At 47.6% G+C, this 16,564-nt stretch overlaps 1 protein-coding gene across 1 annotated transcript; it reads left to right on the top strand.

The window, feature by feature from the left end:
* The first annotated feature begins 14,532 nt into the window (after positions 1-14,532).
* Positions 14,533-16,129, top strand: C2cd4d (C2 calcium dependent domain containing 4D). The gene has a single exon (XM_085678002.2). It carries the CDS (start codon positions 14,958-14,960, stop codon positions 15,981-15,983), a length of 1,026 nt encoding a protein of 341 aa, XP_085534128.1. The 5' UTR covers positions 14,533-14,957; the 3' UTR covers positions 15,984-16,129.
* The last annotated feature ends 435 nt before the right edge of the window (positions 16,130-16,564 follow it).

Genomic DNA, 16,564 nt, shown 5'->3' with positions numbered 1-16,564 from the left:
TTTAAGGGGCCTGATACCTATGGCAAAACCCCAATGCACATAAAATAAAAACAAATACTGAAAGAAAGAAAGAAAGAAAGAAAGAAAGAAAGAAAGAAAGAAAGAAAGAGGGAGGGAGGGAGGGAGGGAGGGAGGGAGGGAGGGAGGGAGGAAGGGAGGATGGAAGGAAGGAAGGAAAGAAGGAAAGAAAGAAAGCCTTCTTGGAACTGAGACTGCTGAGTTAGGCTAATAATTAAAGGTCCTGGGTGATAATAAGCCAGACTGTAAGTCGCAGTTTATCACCAGTGAGCATTAGCAGCCAATTCACGCTGCCTGAGGACACCACACAAGCCCTCAAGACATGGAGCGATACTCAAAATCAGGGATTTTGTTGTTGTTGTTGTTTTTACAGAGAGCCTTGCAGCACTTCCTTACCGACCTAGAAACAAAGACCTGCCCCACTCTGCATCTCTCATCTGGCCAGGACCCAGGAAAGCACTCTGCACTGGCTCACTCGGGTTCTGAGTGTTCTACAGTGGTACCAGCAAGAGCAAGAAAATCAGGACACCTGAAAAATCTCTATGGCTTGTAATATGCCCTGTCTCCTCTAAAATTAATGATGTAATTTGGTTGCCACTAGATGGCTGCTGGGAAGTGTGGCCTTTAAGTGATAGGCCATTAGAAGAGTTTTCTTATTACATTACGTTATTACAGAGTGTGCATGCGTGCGTGCGTGTGGGTGTGTGTGTGTGTGCGTGTGTGTGTGTGTGTGCGCACGTGCGTGTGTGCGTATGTACAATCTGCAGGAGTCATTTCTCTTTCTTCCCACCATGTAGGTCCTAGGTAAAGAAAATTCTCAAGACTAGGACTATACTACAGGCCTAAAGCGCCAGGAAAACTGCCACCCATGGAATTTCAGAAAGTATCCGACTGCCCTGGACCCGGAACATTGCAGAAACAGGCAATCTGACTTCTCTCTCTCATTCTGTAGCTTTTTGTTTGTTTGTTTATTTGTTTGTTTGTTTGTTTGTTTGTTTGGTTGGTTGGTTGGTTGGTTTGGGGGAACTGGGGGAGGAGCACAGTTCTCAGAAAAAAAATAGCAGTTTTTCCAGAAAAGTGGGGTCTGGCCATACCCCACTCTCTCCCTAGTCTCAATTTCAAAAACTGCAGGTTTTAGGTCAACCTGAGTTCTCATTCTTCATTTCATCCAATATACTCAATTTCTTTCCTTTGTGATGGCTGCACACCTTTAATCCCAGCACTCAGGAGGCGGGTTCAAGGCCAGCCTGGTTTGCTAGGGCTACACAGAGAAAGCCTGTCTCAAAAAAAAAAAAAAACTGTCTTCATTCATTCTCCTCCTCCTTCTCCAAAGACTCTCTCTGTAGCTCTGGCTGTTCTGGATCAGGCAGGCCTTAAACTCACAGAGATCTAATTGCCTCTACCTCCTGAGTGCTGGGATTAAAAGCATGCAATACCATACCCAACTCTTAAACTCTGTGCACAAAAAAAAAAAAAAATCCTAAAAGTTGCATCTGACTGTGAATGAAAAATTCCTGAACAGGAGCCAGGTGGTGGCACACACCTTTAATCCCAGCACTTGGGAGGCAGAGGCAGACAGATCTCTAAATTCGAGGTCAGTCTGGTGTACAGTGCAAATTCCAGGACAGACTCCAAAGCTACAAAGAAACCCTGTCTGGGGGTGGGGGGGGAGAAAGAGAGGAAGGGAGGGAGGGAGGGAGGAAGAAGAGGGGGAAGGGAAGGGAGGGGAGGGGAGGGGAGGGGAGGGGAGGGGAGGGAAGGGAAGGGAAGGGAAGGGAAGGGAAGGGAAGGGAAGGGAAGGGAAGGTAGGGAAGGGAATTCCTGAAAGGAATTTGTCTGCAGAGATTGATTGGCTGACTAGAATTTCAGTACCATGGAGAGAATGGAACATGGCGGATCCAGAGGCAACATTCCAACTTATCTTGGGCTAAATTCTGACCCTCTAGAAGAGTCATTCGTTGCCCTCCCTCCCCACGTTGGAACTAACATCTTGTGACAGTAGATCTAAAAAAAAAAAAGAAAAGAAAATAGGATCTATTAACTTAGCAGGCAATTAACTTCTATCAATCCAAAAGCTAAGAACACCATCAGATTGCAGCTTGAGCCTATAGGAAAGTTTCCATGTGCAAGGGTCACTTGAGGTAGCATTCTCGCTGACATGCTTGGCAGTCCAAGTCAGGAGGAGGCAAACCTCTTCTATCAGTAGAGTGCCCTGCCAATGGTCAGTCCTTGAGAACACAGGTGTGCACTGTAGTTCAAAGGCTCTGATTAGGTTGTGGTTTGTCTTCTGATGAAGTGTTTTTACATATTATATAACAGCAAAAGTTATCCCCATAACAATAGGCTTCTTGTTTAGATTAACAAGGGTACAAAGCTCTTGAAATAATTTGCAACAAAGTTATTAGTTATTAGTTTATGTAGCTATTTCCACGGATTATGAGAACCTAGCTTGGATTGTGATTTGAGTATTATAAAAAGAGCACTGGTTTTGCAATAAAGTATGCAGTTGTGTCTCCTACTCTGCATCCCCTGTGTCCTGTGGCACTACCCAGGGTCATCCATAACTAAGGTAGTTGGGGAAGGGTCCCCAACACCCACCAATGTAGTATGAACTTGCCTTGATTTATGAATCTCTGTCCCATTAAACTATAAAAGTTCTGTGATATTGCTTCCACATCGGAACATGGAATTTGGTGGGGGAGAGCTGCAAACTAAATCTGTGTTCCTAGGCATGGTCACTCAACATGGCTCCAGATAAACCATCTCTTATTCCCTTTAAGATGAGAGATGTGAGTTCTACATAACAACTCAAATTCTTACACCAGAGATCCAACTCAGGTCATCAGCCTTGGCAGCAGGCGCTTTTATCCACTGGACTATCTTACTAAGCCATTTGTTCAGAGGGCCCAATGACTTCCTTTCATGAGGTTATTCTTGTGATAGTGTTATAGTTAGGCCATTCCCAAACCCTTCAGAGAGCCCAGCTCCAAGCTCTGGGATTTTCCAGTCTCCAAAAACTTGAGCCAAAACAAATTGTTCTCTGAATCAGCAAGTCTCCAGAACTTTGCTATGGCAGTGGAAATGGACTGAGACATTTTCAAGAACAGCAAGAGTGCCAAGTGCCTTCACCAGCTGTGCCAGCTCACTGAATGGTTTCTGGTGGGGGTGCTTTAAGAGGGTCACCGAGGAGGATCCCTGAGGGGAAAGGATTTATTAGGGAGGTGGTCAACACCATGGATAGACAGACGCGACAGCATGGCAGGGTCTCTGAAGAGAGGACGCAGAGCTCCCCAGCAGGAGAGTGTTTCCATACCTTCTGAGGATGGGTATGCACAACAAGAGCCTCCAGCCAGGCTCTCTGATTCCAGGCAGTTGACAGGGAGTGAGTAGGGAGCAGAATGAATGACCACTACCCACTTTCATGTTAACTCACTTCAGGTTGAGGAATCATGGCACTCAGAAGTCTGTTAGCTAGGGGTTCACAGTGATTCAGTGTATTAGTCAAGGTTCTCAAGAGTCACAGAACTTATGAAACATATAGATACATGTGCATGCGTGTATATATGTATGTATGTATGCATAGGTTTTCTCCCCCCGCCATAATAGGTTTCTCTGCTAACACAGCAAGTCAGATCAAACCAAATTGAAAAAGTATAACAACAGGTTTATTTGAGTAAAGCAACTCCCAGGCAGGTTCTCCAGTCCCAGAGAAACTGTATCCACAAAGAAAGGCGGGAAACTTTATAGGAGGTGGGTGTAGATGAGCTATGATGATGTGCCCACCACAAGCTGGGTTTGTGCCCAAGTATGATCAGAAGCTGAATGTTTTAGGTGGGGACTTGGGCAGTTGGCAACTTCAGAGGAGGAAGCTGCCTAACCTAGCCACCAAGAATGCAGAACTGGGCTTTTTGGTGTCCTCCCTTTGTTAAGAGATTCTCTGAGTGGGCGGGGTTTGGAATGGGGCTTTCTGGATCATACAGGGGTGAGCTGGAGGTTCCAACCAAATGTGTGTGTGTGTGTGTGTATACATGTATATATGTGTGTGTTTTATATATTTGTTTTATACATATTTCACCTTTATATATATACATATATATATATCAAGAAAAGCTAAACACACACAGTAGCATCTATAACAGAAGAATAGAAAGAAGGTTCTTAGTTAACAGCACTTGCTGCTCTTCCAAAAGACCCAAGTTTGAGTCCCAGCACCCACATCAAGCAGCTCACAATAGCCTATAACTTTAGTTCCAGGGTATCAGATGTCCTCTCTTGACCACCATGAGTATTTTTGCCCCACTCCCAGACACACAATAAAAAATAAATCCTGGGCTGGAGAGATGGTTCAGAGGTTAAGAGCACTGACTGCTCTTCCAGAAGTCCTGAGTTCAATTCCCAGCAACCACATGGTGGCTCACAACCATCTATGATGAAATCCGGTGCCCTCTTCTGGTGTGCAGGCATACATGCAGGCAGAATGCTGTATACATAATAAATAAATAAATCTTTTTAAAAATTAAATAAATAAATAAATTCTTAAAACATACGCATATGGCTCAGTTTGGAGTACTTAACTAGCATGCAGAAGGCCCTAGGTTCCATCCCTACCACTGCATGGACTGGGTGTGATAGTGCATTCAAGGTCATCTTCTACAAGGAGATTTCAAAATAATTCAAGGGCAGCCTGTCTCAAAACAACAAATGGCCATGGCCCCATTTCCCTTCAACCAACTCTCTTCAACAGAATTGCCTTTGCTTTCTTCCACCTTTTACAAAAAGATTTGGTTTATTTTAACTTTGTGTGTGTGTGTGTGTGTGTGTGTGTGAGAGAGAGAGAGAGAGAGAGAGAGAGAGAGAGAGAGAGAGAGTGTAGTGGGAGGCTGTTTGTTGGTTCCTGGGCACCCTGCTAGCTTAGACCCAAAATAATCTCACAGAAACTGTATTAGTTAAATTACTGCTTGGCCCATTAGCTCTAGCTTCTTAATTTAACGCATTTCTAGTAATCTGTGTATCACCACGTGGCTGTGGCTTACCAGCTAAAGTTCCCAGAGTCTGTCTCCAACAGGCTACATGGCTTCTCTCTGACTCTGCCTTCTTCCTCCCAGCATTCCGTTTAGTTTTCCCCACCTAGCTCTGTTCTCTGCGCAGGCCCAAGGCAGTTTTTTTTATTAACCAATGGTAATCACAGCATCCAGAGAGAAATCCCACATCATGTGTCCATCTGTGTGTGCGTGTGTGTATGTGTGTGTGTGTGTGTGTGTGTGTGTGTGTGTGTCCTGAAGGCTTGCACCCTGTAATGGGAAGTAGAACTCTATGTTGTTGGTTGTTTTTTTATTCTTTATTCTTACTCTTTGGGCGGCCACCACCCAGCACCCAAAGAAATCACACACGGAGTCTTATTCTTTCTGATAAATGCCTGACCTTAGCTTGACTTGTTTCTTTCCAGCTTTTCTTAAATTATCCTGACTACCATTTGCCTCTGGGCTTATTTCCTCTTCTATTTATTTACTTCTGTAGATCTTACTTTCACTCTTACTTCATGGCTGGTTGGATGGCTGGGAGGCTGACCCCTGATGTCCTCCTCTCCTTGTTCTCTTCTTCCCCTTTTCCAGATATCTTCTATTCCTCCTCTCTGCCTGCCAGCCCCACCTATTTCTCTCTCCTGCCTCACTATTGGTCATTCAGCTCTTTATTAGATCATCAGGTGTTTCATACAGGCACAGTAATACAGTTTCAGAGTTAAACAAATGCAATATAAATAAAAGTAACACATTTTAAAATAATATTCTACAACACTCTATTCTAAGAAAGAAAGATTTTGCTGTTGCCATAAGAATCCTGACGATTGTGGCTGGAGAGATGGCTCAGTGGTTAAGAGCACTGGCTGCTCTTCCAGAGGACCCGGGTTCAATTCCCAGCACCCACATGGCAGCTCACAACTGTCTGAAGATCCAGTTCCAGGGGATCTGGCACTTCACAACAATGCACATAAAATAAAAAAGAGTTAAAAAAAGAATTCTGAAGATTAAACTTAAGATAATTGTTACTCCTAGTCCACTGTGCTCCATGAGGAAGAAGAGACAACACTTATGGGTTCCAAAGATTTTAATAATTCACCAGATAAGCTGATCACTGATCGATTGATCAGAGCTGCAGGACAAGGACTCGGGAGCCTTTTCCCTCCTCACAGCCCTGAGTAGGGGCAGAAGTATGGCTTACAAACACAAAAATCACACACATATGTTGCCAAGTTTTTTACAGTTACAATTTTCACCAGCTAGGATTTATGTATGCAGAGATTGCTTGTTTCCTGACCACCCAAATCCAAATAATCACACAGAAATTGTATTAATTACAACACTGCTTGGCCAATAACTTGGGCATATTCCTGGCTAACTCTTATATCCATTTCTGTTAATCTGTGTATCGCCACAAGGCTGTAGCTTACTGGGTGAAGTTCCAGCATCTGTTTCCTCCAGCAGTTACATGGTGTCTCCCTGACTCCACCTACTCTCTCTCTGCATCTCTGTTTGGATTTTCCTCCTGGCTTTATTCTGTTAAGCCATTGGCCAAAAGCAGTTTCTTTATTAGCCAATGGCAATAAAACAGTCACAGCATACAGAGGGGAATCCCACATCAGATTTAGAGATTAGGGACGTCCTTGAATGTTCCATCATTGTCAGGTATACAATGCAAGCTTTTTAGTCCAGCCAATCAGATTCATTTGTTCCTTCTGTTGTTGAGAACAGCCAAAATGTTTCTAGAGAACTAAAGATGCATAACAACTATCTCTATGGTTTAGGGAGGAGGTTGGTTAGCCATTGGAGGTTCTCAGCTCCCCTAGGTCTTGGGAGCCTGGACTTCATTTCACCCTACAGGTAACAGAGTCCAAAGTCAGAATGGCAGTGCTCAGGCCAAGGTGCTTTTCCCTTCTCTCTTTAATAATAACTGACCAGACAGACCAAAGCCAAAGATTACTACTTTTGTTGAATGTGGGTGCCCTCCCACAGAGGCTAGAGGCATTGGACCCTGGAGTTATAGGCCATTGTGAGTTGCCTAATATGGGTGCTAGGAATCAAACTTTGGAGGAACAGAACATACTGTCACCCACAAGTCACCTCTCCAGTCCCTCATCCATCTTGCTTGAGCCCACTCTGCTGAGGCATTTGCCCACTACTTTACCAAGACTACTCTTGGCATAGCCATCAACACTTCTGTTTGCTAATAATCCTCAGCTTTGTCTCACCTCAGCATACTATAGCACAGCACACTCCTCCTCCATCAGGATCCAATGTGGGGGGGGGCACCCAAGACATTTCACCAAGTCTCATGACTTTAGATTCCATCTGCATTTCTCCTGGTGCCTCTGAGGTAATCTGTGCCTCATTTCTGGGCACAAGATTCATATATCCAAAAGTCAGCTCCATATCCCCACTTAAATGTCTAACATTAAAGGGTCCAAGCTTAATAGATATGAAACTGAGCACGTGATATGTCCCCCTCTTGATAAAATGGTAATTCTGTTCTTTCAGATGTTCAGGACAAAAATCTGTGGATGGGAATGAGTCCATCTGGAACTCCTCTTCAGAATACATGAGACAGACTACCGCAGCTGTGGTGGATGCACCAGTTATCTCACGTGACATTATTGCAGTGGTGTTCTTTCTACTCTACAACCCTCACCCCCTTATTCCATCCTCAACAGACACCAGGTCCCTTTAACACAGCAGACACGCCTCCTCACTGCTTAACCATTGCATTTGTCACCGTTGCCTGCCCTCCCCCAAGAGGAATTGATTTTCTTGTTGCTCTTTTCTCAGAGTCTTGAACAGAGCAGATATTTAATAACTATAGATGAGTGAAACCCCAAGATCAAGTTCCCACAAATCCTACTCTATTTCATAGTTATTTTTCAAGTCAAAACTCAGGGCAGGAGAAATGGCTCGGCAGTTTAGAGCAGTTGCTGTTCTTGCAGAAGACCCTGGCACCCACATGGCAGCTCACAACTACCTATAACTCCGGTTCCAGGTGGTTCAATGCCCTCTTCAGGCCTCCTCTGGCATTGCACCCACTTTGTACATCAATATACGTGAAGACAAAACATCTATTCACATAAAAATAAATCCTTTTTAACATCCTCATCACTCTATATAAAGTTGGGTTTTCTTTTTTTTTGTGTGTGTGTGTGTGTGTGTGTGTGTGTGTGTGTCAGAAGGCAGCCTAACTAGTGCCCATGTGTAATTCTCACAACTCTGAGAGAAGTCACGAAGTTGACATCCCAAAGCCACCACCCTCAGTCCGTCTGATTGTTGCCCAGATTGTGGACTGTGACAGCCCAACCCTCCCCTGATAAACAGTAGTTCACTTACACTAGGACTTAGCCAAAGCTGGTTATCCCAGCATTGCAAATGAGACTTTGGATGACTGCCCAGGTAGCTGGTTGTCTCTGTCATTTCTAATACATTTTGGAAGTTGCTTGATTGCACTTTCTGTTTACTCAAGTAATATTATTTTCCTTCTTAGATCTTTGATGGGGTTGGGGACTAGATAGTCATAGCTACTTTCCTCTCATGACTTAGCCAAGCCATTTCTAATAACAGACTTAGACCTCTTAGGATAGGATAATTATTGAAACATTGAGCATATGTTTCTTGCTTGATATTGTTCATGCTGGTTGTAATTCCAATTTTTATACTTGATATTTGTTCTTATTGTATATCATTTTGTATTAGGCTTAGAACTCTCTTATTTAGACAAAAGGGGGAGGTGTGGGAACTCCTTCAGTCAATAGCCTTTAAGATACTGACCCGCTTTGGGTGTGGTCTCATATACCATATATGCAGACAAAAGTCATGCACTCCTAGGTAGCTGGATTCAGTTCTGGTTCCTAGTGCACACAGAGGACTGCGGATCACTACCAATTCTGTGAGTTTACCCCCTAATAAAGGAACCTTTATTATACTCCATTCTGGGCTAGTGTGGAAATATTTCCTGTCGCAACAAGGTCAGAGGTTACCAGGGGAACAAAAGAAACATGTAATCCTCAAGTATCATCAGATGACAAAATCACCACTGCTTTCCTGGTTTATTCCATGGCCCTGCATTTCAGTTTGTCTTGGGGCAGTGCATGCTGCAGCCATGCTCTTTGTCTCTGTCTTAGCTCCCTGCTCTGTGTACTCAGTACTGCAACTGGTACAATTTAGATTTCCAGTGAACAGATGAACAATATGTTTCAAGTATAATTCTGTTTAATGGCATTCATTTACACCTTAAAATCCTGAGTGAAGACCTGGAGGGAATGATTCATCAGTTAAGGGCACTTGCTGTTCTTCTAGAGGGCCCAGGTGGGATACCCAGCACCCAGGTAGTGACTCACAGTTGTCTGTAATTCCAACTGCCGGAGATTTGATGCCCTCTTCTGGCTTCTGAGGACACCCAGGCATATACATCATGCACAAACATACATGCAGACTAAATACCCATATATATCAAATATTTTACATCCTAACAAGGGGGCAGACATTAAAAAATAACCACATAACGGTTCACACTGGTAGTCCTGTTTTGGGGTCCTGGATCAGACAGATTAGCCTGGGCTAACCCGGGCTATACAGGAAATTCCAGGTCACTAACTCTGACCTAGAAGAAAGAACAAATATGTAAATAGGAAAAAAAACTAACTTGTTAGGAATTTTTTTTAACACAGGCTCTCTGTCAATGCAAAAATCCCAATCAAGCCAAATCATAACAAGCCAAATTAAAAATATCCAGGTTTAATGGGATTCCTGCACCCTCGGTAGGGGGTGTGGAATTTCCAGGAGATGTTCAGAGCTTCAGATGTTCAGGAGATGTTCAGATGCTCACGAGCTCCATGACCCTGGAAATAAAGACTGGCCCATTGTCCATCTGAATGGTTCATGGAACACCAAACTGAGGAATGATGTGGTCCAGGAGTACCTGAGCCACCACATCTGTTGTTTCCTTGGAGGCCAGAAACGCTTCTATTCATCCTGTAAAAGTGTCCACAAGTGTTAAGAGATAATGGAGTTTTTTGTGAGTAGGCGTATGAGTGAAATCAACCTGCCAATCTTTGCCCAATTGGTGTCCGCGAAGCTGGTGTAGAGACTGACATATGTAGACAGCCCCCGTAGGTTGGCCTGGGCACACGTCTGGCAAGAGGAGTGAACCTGTTAAATAGAATCTCGGAGATGGATGGGGTCAAAAGTGGGCTCCAAGAAGCAGAACAAAGCTTTGGGGAAGCGGCTAAGAGTATCTCAACCCAGTAAAGGTGCTGGGCAAGCAGGTATCACTAAGAAAGAATGAGAGAAACATTGTCCTGCAAGAATGCAGGGCAGTGGCAAAGTTTTAAGTGAGGAGGAATGGGTCTCGTCTACCCCCATAACTGAAATTGGTGAGGGGAACATAAGGCCCGAGTGAGATGTTAGAACAGAATAGGTAGCTTCCATGTCCAAAAGTAATGGACTTACCCACTACCTGCAACTTTACCCTAGGCTCGGATAGGGTTACGGGATATACCAAGTCTGGGCAGCGTCAATCCTCTGCAAGGTTGAGTTCAAAGGCTGGCACAGTTTCACTTGCTGATGTTGGTGAGGCCAGACCTCCGTGGCGTGGCATAGAAAACAAGCTCACATGGGGGCATTGTGATTTCCAGTGTCCAGATCCTTGTCCAGTGTCCAGTGTCCTTGGAGGAGGCGTAGTGCAATATCGTGCTGCATGACCATTTAGGTCACACTTGAAACAGCTTGCCTGTGAGGTCAACTTAGGCTGGGCTCTCCCAGGGTAGAGCCTTGTGGTTGGTTTCCCTTGTCCCCCTTCTTGCGACCTTAAGGCGGCTGCTAAGGCCTGGGCCTGCAAGTTAGCTGCCTGTTGCAGTTTTGTCTGTCAGGAAGACTCAGCTGTTTCTTCTAGGGCATTAAAAACTTTAAAGGCCATTTTTACCAATTCCCATATAGGGGTTTGGGTACCCTCCTCAAACTTTCTTAACTTTAAGTGGAAGGATTAGTAGAAAAGGAATCTAATCGCTTTTCTATCTGAGAGAGATCTGGAAGGGAAAAGGGAACATGAACTTTCAGAATGCCATTGACTCCCACCACCTCCCCGAGAGGACAGAAAAGGGTGGAGCTATGGTGGGATCTGGTATGGGAGAGACTGGGGAGGAGGTGTTATCCCAGAGTGCAGAGGGTTCCAAGGGTGGGGAGATGAGGTAGGAGGGGGAGAGGAGAGGAAGATGGGTAAGGTGAAAGTTGACCTTGAACTTCCAGACTGGCAAGAGAGGGGGTAGACAGGGAAGGAGAGAAATGTGAAGAGTGTTGCTCCACAGGAGGGGTTGGGTAGTTTGGGTTTGAGGGAGTGGGGGAGGGGCCAGTGCCTCTGGCTGCGTGGTCCTGCTGGAATTGTCGGGGTCCCAATTCCCAGATGACCAGGAATTTGGAGGCATTGTAGCCTTAGCTACCAAGACCAGTACCATGAGATACTGGCTACTAAGGGAAGGGCAAGAGCACAGAGCCCAAAAACCATGGACATATGTCAGTCAGCCCCGATTTATAAAGATGTTGTAAGAGGCATCCCAGGGGCGACAGTGGACCTGGCTTTGAACTGCAAGCACCCATTTTAAAGTCTATGCCCAATCGCGTGCCTAAGTCTACTACAGCACATGTGCCACAATAGGTCTTAGGCCAAAATGCGGCCATGGAAATTGAATGTTAAGCGTCCCTGGAGCAAACAAAGTTCACCTAAGCTAGGCCCAGTCTTGCCGGTATAGCCACTATTGAGATCAAACTTTTGGCATGGGCTGCAGCTTAAACAAGAGTCTGATAATCGACAAAAGTAAGTACGAATGTGTCGGCAAACCGGTAGGTACAATGAATAATCAGACCAGATCAAGAACAAGATATTTTTTAATAACTGAAAAAAGGGGAAAACTCACACTATCAGAGTGAGAGGTCCCAGATCCGAAATGGTCCAGCGTAGCAGCGAGAGAGCGAGCGCACCTGGATCTCCGGGTTTTCTTCCCTGGGGACCAGGTCGCCACACCCCAATTCACTGTGATTGGTTAACAGAGTTTCCCCATCACAGATGGGTCCCCCAAAACCCTATAGCATAGACAAGAAAAAGGAACTCACCAAGAAGCAGCCGCTGTAGCCCAGCAGCCGGTTTTAGCGTGGTGTAGAGAGTCAGATTGTAGACTAGGGGGCTTTAGAGGAGAGCCTATAACCATGCGGATAGGCCACTCTATCTCGGTGGAACCTCCAAGATATTAGGAATTTTCCTAACGTGAGCTCTCTGCCGATGCAAAAAATCCCAATCAAACCAAATCACAAACCAAATTAAAAATATCCAGGTTTAATGGGATTCCTGTGTTCTCTGGTGGCCCCGAGGGTGACCATCAGGGGGAGAGGAAAGAGACCAGGTGGGAACTTTCCAGGGAAGCAGTTTAAATAGACCGGGGAGTGGTCAAGATTTTGGTGAGTTGTCTTGACACTCCTCCGGGGAGGAGCCAAGGCTTGGCGGGCACAGGGACGGGGCCTACAAAAATGGGGGCCAGAGACCGGGACTTGGGACTTACACTAATTAATGTCATAAAAGATGGAGTACTGTGAAATAGGATAGGAGGCATCCCTAATTAAGAAGAAAAGTTGTGGGGCTGGAGACATGACTCAGTGGTTAAGAGCATTGCCTGCTCTTCCAAAGGTCCTGAGTTCAATTCCCAGCAACCACATGGTGGCGCTCAGTCATCTGTAATGAGATCTGGTGCCCTCTTCTGGCCTGAAGGCATACACGCAGACAGACTATTGTATACATAATAAATAAATAAATAAATGTTTTTAGAAGAGGAAGAGGAAGAGGAAAAGGAAGAGGAAGAGGAAGAGGAAGAGGAAGAGGAAGAAGAAGAAGAAGAAGAAGAAGAAGAAGAAGAAGAAGAAGAAGAAGAAGAAGAAGAAGAAGAAGAAGAAGAAGAAAAGTTGTCAATATGGGAAAGTAAAGAGGGAACTATCCCAGCTAAAGAAGGAAGAAGTGAGCTTCTGTCTTTGAGGGAATGAGGTGGTAGGTGTACCTGTAGAACTGATAATCTCATCTTCCCAGTGGCCACCTGTGCTTCCTAGCGTCTGCCAAAGATGGAGGACATAAGTCTGCTGGTCCTCACTGTTGAGATCAGCTGTCCTCCATGTCTTTATATCCAGAAATCCTGAGCCTAGCAGGATTTCTGCTGGGGGTGTCCTGGATATAATTCAGAGAACTGGTCGCTGAAAGCCACAATGCTAAGAAGACCATAATTAGGGGCCACGACAGGATCCGAGCAAAGGGGGTTTACAGAAGACAAGCTGTGTGTGAAGATGGCTAAGGGCTTTGCCTGGGAGGGCTGGGACAACTGCTAGACACTGGCCACTGATGGCAGTGTCTCTCTTCTCTGCCATCCTCCCAACCTTGGCAGCACAGGCTCAGGTCTAGCAGGCCAGGTCTGCGGCTGGAAAACTGGCTCTGACTAGAGGAAGGAGTTAAGAAAGTCCGGTTGAAGACCAGAGAGACAGACCTGTGTTTATCCAGGAAAAGAAGACAGACGTAAGTAGGCAGCAGAGGCCCCTGCCAGCTCCTCCCGGAAAGACTTGGGCGGGAGCAAGCTAAAGAGAAAGTTGATCCCCTAGGGCTCTGCACAGAGAGGCCGGAAGCCAGAAGCTGGTATCCAGCCGCTGCCCACAGGTAAGGTCCACACTCGGGGCACACTCGGGGCACACACATGGGCTTGGAGTCCCTGGCAAACTATTGGTATTTTCATGGCTTCTGGTGACTCGATGCAGGGGTGCATTGAGCCCGCTGCAAAGAAGTCTTCCTGGGCACACACTGGGGGTGGCAGAGAATCAATGGTGCCTTTGTGCTCTGAGGTTCCTAAAGAGAAAGAGTGGATGGTGGGAGGGACCACTCAACTGCCCAGCTCCGCCTTACAGCCTCAGGATGCAGCAGAATTGAGAAGCTGGGAGTAAGCAGGAAGGGAGAGGGGGTCTGTGATTCACCGAAAGATGTGACTTTCCCTGAACTAGCCTTGGCCCTGCGTGTCTACGGATCAGCAACCAGACGTGCTTCCAGCTGCTAGGAGCAGAAGTGAGTCTCTTTCAGGAGCAACTTGAGTAGGTGAAGGGTGGTTTGGGGGAGGAGACAAAAGTCAGATGGGACTAGAGCTCAAGAATAGGTCAATCCAGAGAAGCAGGGAAACCGCCTGAGCAGGGAAGGAGCCTTGAGGAGCCTTGAGCAGATCGTGGGTGTAGGACTAGGGAGTCAGCCTATCGAGGGCCACGGTGACCTTATGGAGCTAGAGTACACATAAGCTGGATGGATATCTGGGTCCGTAACTGTGACTACAAATCCTTGGGCGATATGGGTGTTAATGCCCCATAACCAAAAAGTGGGGAGAGTATACAAGGCCTCCATCTGAAAATCATTTTAAAATTTTGTGAAGATGGATTTATTTTTTGTGTATGAGTGTTTTGCCTGCAAGGACGTATGCACACTACGTATGTGCTTGATGCCTGCAGAGGTCAGAAGAGGATATTGGATCGCTTGATACTGCAGCTATAGATGACTGCAAATCACCATGCTGGGAACCAAAGCCAGATCCTCTCTGCAAGAGCAGCAAGTGCTCCTAACCACTGAACCATCTCCAGACCTTCCATCTGAAAATCTTGCTGATTTTTCCAGTTTCTAGACTTCACCCTTTCTTTTACCTGCTAAATACCCGCCTTGTGGTCCATGAGTTTGGGGGACAAAGCCACGGTGGCAGACCTCCAAGTGTTGGCTCTCAGCAGCATCACCGACCTTCGCATCCCCCTTCTCTTCTCTCAGCGTGTTGTCTGTCCAGGGCTCCCAGCCGGGAGGCTAGACTTGGACCTTCTCCGCCTTGGTGCTTCATTATCCCCATCCACTGCATGTGGCTCTTGGAGAAAGCCGGCTATAGGGTGAGGGCCGCAGAGACCGGGTCAAGGCAGGCGCACTCCAGCCTGGTCCCCAAGCGCCAGGCCGCAGGCTCCCCCTCGCGCTGCAACCCCAACGTCCTCACCCCCGACCGCATCCCGCCGTTCTTCATTCCGCCTCGGCTCCGGGACCCCGGCGGCGCCGAGGCCAGGGTGGACCGCAACCTGAGCGGCCGGAACCTCCCGGTCGCCTGCTCGCTGCCGCACCTGGCGGGCCGCGAGGGCTGGGCCTTCCTACCCGAGAGCCCGCACACGCGCCGCCGCGAGTCCCTGTTCCACGTGCCGCGCGGCCCGGCTGCAGGCCTGGCCCCGGTGCAGTCGCGGCTGCACGGCTCGGCCCCGGACCTCCGCCTCTGCCGGGCCCCGGACAGCGACACGGCCTCGTCGCCCGACTCATCTCCCTGCGGCTCCCCGTGCGCGCCTAGGCCGCACTCCTTGTCCCCCGACGAGGCGAGCTCGGCGGACACCAGTCCGTTCGCGCCGCGCCGCGCGCCGCCGCTCTTCCACCTGGACTTCCTCTGCTGCCAGCTGCGGCCGACCAAGGACAGCGTCCTGCGCCTGGGGCCCCGTGGCGGGCAGCTGCGCCTGTCCACCGAGTACCAGGCGGGGCCCAGGCGGCTGCGGCTGCGCCTGGTGAGCGCCGAGGGGCTGCCTCGGCCGCGGGCCCGGCCCGGGAGCGGCGGCGGCGGCTGCTGCGTGGTGTTGCGGCTGCAGCCACGCGTTAGGCCACGAGCTCAGAGGAGCCGCGTGGTCCAGGGCAGCTCCAACCCCATCTTCAATGAAGACTTCTTCTTCGAAGGGCTGGGCCCGCCAGATCTGGCCTCCCGCAGTCTGAGGGCCAAGGTGCTGGATAGGGGTGCGGGGTTGCGCAGGGACGTGCTGCTGGGGGAGTGTGAGACGCCCCTCATCGCCCTGCTGCCCCCCCTGGCTGGGGGTCTAGGCCCAGGGTCCTCCCTGGCACCTGCGCATCTCAGCCTGTAGGCTGACACCACAGCTTCCTTGGGAGGTCTCCGCTGTGTCTGCAGCCCTTATTACTTGCTGCCATCTGCCCAACGTGTATTTATTTTTGTAATAAAGCATCAGTTTGTCTCTAGCTGCATGCTCCCCAGTGGGCACCAAAAGCTCTACGCTTTGCAGCAGATTTTTTCCTTCCTTTCAGCCCAGTCCATTCGTCTGAGCAGGAACAGACCTTAAACAGTGGTTCAAGAGATTCACAATGCACAGCCGTCAGAAACCCTGGACGTGCTTGCTAAACACGCAGGACCTAGGATCTATCCCCTGAGACATGCTACTTCAAGAGGGCTAGATGAGTAGGCCCTGTGGTCCTGTCTTAGTTTTATTCCCATTGCTGGATTTACAATTCCAGGTGATAGACCATCGCTGTGGAGAAATCAAGGCCAGGACTTGAAGCAGCTAGCCACACCCACAGTCAGGAACAGAAGGAGCAAGCTGGAGAGGTTCAGTGGTTAAGAGCACTGCCTGTGAGACTGGTTCTAATGCCCTCTTCTGGCCTCTGAAGGCCAGACATGCACACACATACATGAATAAACACACATACATAG

Source organism: Myodes glareolus, chromosome 17, assembly GCF_982192425.1.
Source record: "Myodes glareolus chromosome 17, mMyoGla1.1, whole genome shotgun sequence".
Classification (NCBI taxonomy): Eukaryota; Metazoa; Chordata; class Mammalia; order Rodentia; family Cricetidae; genus Myodes; species Myodes glareolus.
Note: the sequence above shows the minus strand (reverse complement) of the source record. Positions and strands in the feature narration are given on the sequence as shown.